This window comes from Gracilinanus agilis, chromosome 2 (genome assembly GCF_016433145.1).
Source record: "Gracilinanus agilis isolate LMUSP501 chromosome 2, AgileGrace, whole genome shotgun sequence".
NCBI classification, from domain to species: Eukaryota; Metazoa; Chordata; class Mammalia; order Didelphimorphia; family Didelphidae; genus Gracilinanus; species Gracilinanus agilis.
Genome location: NC_058131.1, coordinates 37,968,747 through 37,970,332, shown reverse-complemented (window position 1 = coordinate 37,970,332; position 1,586 = coordinate 37,968,747). Strand labels below are relative to the sequence as shown.

The window sequence follows — 1,586 nt, the reverse complement described above, 5'->3', positions numbered from 1 at the left end:
ATTCAGCATCTGGGGAGTCTTGAGTAGAAGGAAAAGGAATGTGTCTGAAGGAAGGCTTCCTATAGGAAAGAAATGGTATGTGTGATGGAGGAAGACCTTCCTCCTATTCAGCTCTCCAAGTCAAATCCCCAGTGCCAGACACTTAGCTCTGTAGACGCCAGAGGGAGCCCTCTCCCCTCATGTGCCAGGACTCCTTAGAAGAATAAACAGCTCAGATTGTGAAGCCCTGGAATTTGGCTCCTTGGATGCCTCAGCACACACCCAATCTGCTTTGCATATTCTTTCCAATAGCTCCCTCCTGCTCAGAGATTGGATAAAAGGCATTGCAGCTTCTGGGGTTTCTGCTAATCATCCAGCAACTTTGAAGATGGTGTCCCCCACCCAGCTCCTGGGCTTGTTAGTACTCTGGATCTCTGGTAAGGGACAGAGGAATGAAGGACAAGGAATGAAAAGGGAGGAGAGCCAAATAACTTGGCTTCTGTCAAACTACATAAGGGAACAGCAAAGGGAAGACAGGAAGGGAGGGAGGAAAGAAGGGAGGGAGGGAGGGAGGGAGGAAGGAAGACAGGAAGGGAGGGAGGAAAGGAGAGAGGGAGGGAAGGAGAAAGAGACAGAGAAAGGGAAAGAAGGAAGAAAAAGGAGAGAGAGAGGAGGGAGAGACAGAAGAAGAAGAAAAGGAAGGAAGAAGGGAAGAAGGTTATAATGACAGTAAGGGCTTGGGGTTGATGGACCAACAATAAGGGAATTAGAAGGTGCTGTGAGACTGATTGCATTCTGAAGTTTCACTGTGTTTCTGATTTCAGGTTCCCAGGGACAAATTGTGGTGACTCAGTCTCCAACCTTAGTGTCTGCATTTCTGGGGGAGACTGTCAATATAACCTGTAGAACCAGTAAGAGTGTGACTCAGGAGGGAGGTTATCATTCTCTCCACTGGTATCAGCAGAAGTCAGGACAAGCTCCTAAACTGATCATGCACGGGGCATTTAATCCCATCCCTGGCCTCTCATCCAGGTTCATAGGCTATGATGAAACTTTCTTTGGAGATGATTTTACTCTCACAATACGCAATGTGGAAGCTGAAGATGTTGCAGATTATTATTGCCAGCAAGGCTATAGCCGCCTGTACCACAGTGTTTCAACCTTGAAAAAAAAGCCCCCATAGGTCTACTCATTTGCTGTCCCACCTGCTTCCCCTTCCTCCTTCAGCTGCAGCTGCAGGACCACTCAAGGACAAAGTATGTGGATGTCCTTTAGAAGCTCCTGCAGATTTCAACTTTGTCTTACCTTTCAAAGTTGCTTTTTAATGTTGTAGCCATTGGAACTCTAACCCTAATCCTAAATCCATGCTCTTCTTCATTCTCAGCCATTAAGGGCAGAACTAAATCTGATTACCCCAGGATTAGTTTTTTCCTTCCTTTCTTCCACTCTTTCTTTTACTCTTTCTTCCACTCTTGTTTTCTTCCATTCTTCTTCTACTCTTTCTTCCATTCTTTCTTTTTCTTCTACTCTTTCCTTCTTTCTTCCACTCTTTCTCTTTCCTTCTCTCTTTCTTTCTTTCCTTCTCTTCCTTCCTTCCTTCCTTCCTT

The 1,586-nt window shown here is 45.6% G+C and overlaps 1 gene segment (V, D, J or C); it reads left to right on the top strand.

Annotated features, from left to right (window-relative positions):
* The first annotated feature begins 367 nt into the window (after window positions 1-367).
* On the top strand, window positions 368-1,162 carry LOC123233187. The segment is given in 2 exon segments: window positions 368-416; window positions 804-1,162. Coding segments are annotated over 2 exon segments (408 nt in total).
* Window positions 1,163-1,586: the final 424 nt, after the last annotated feature.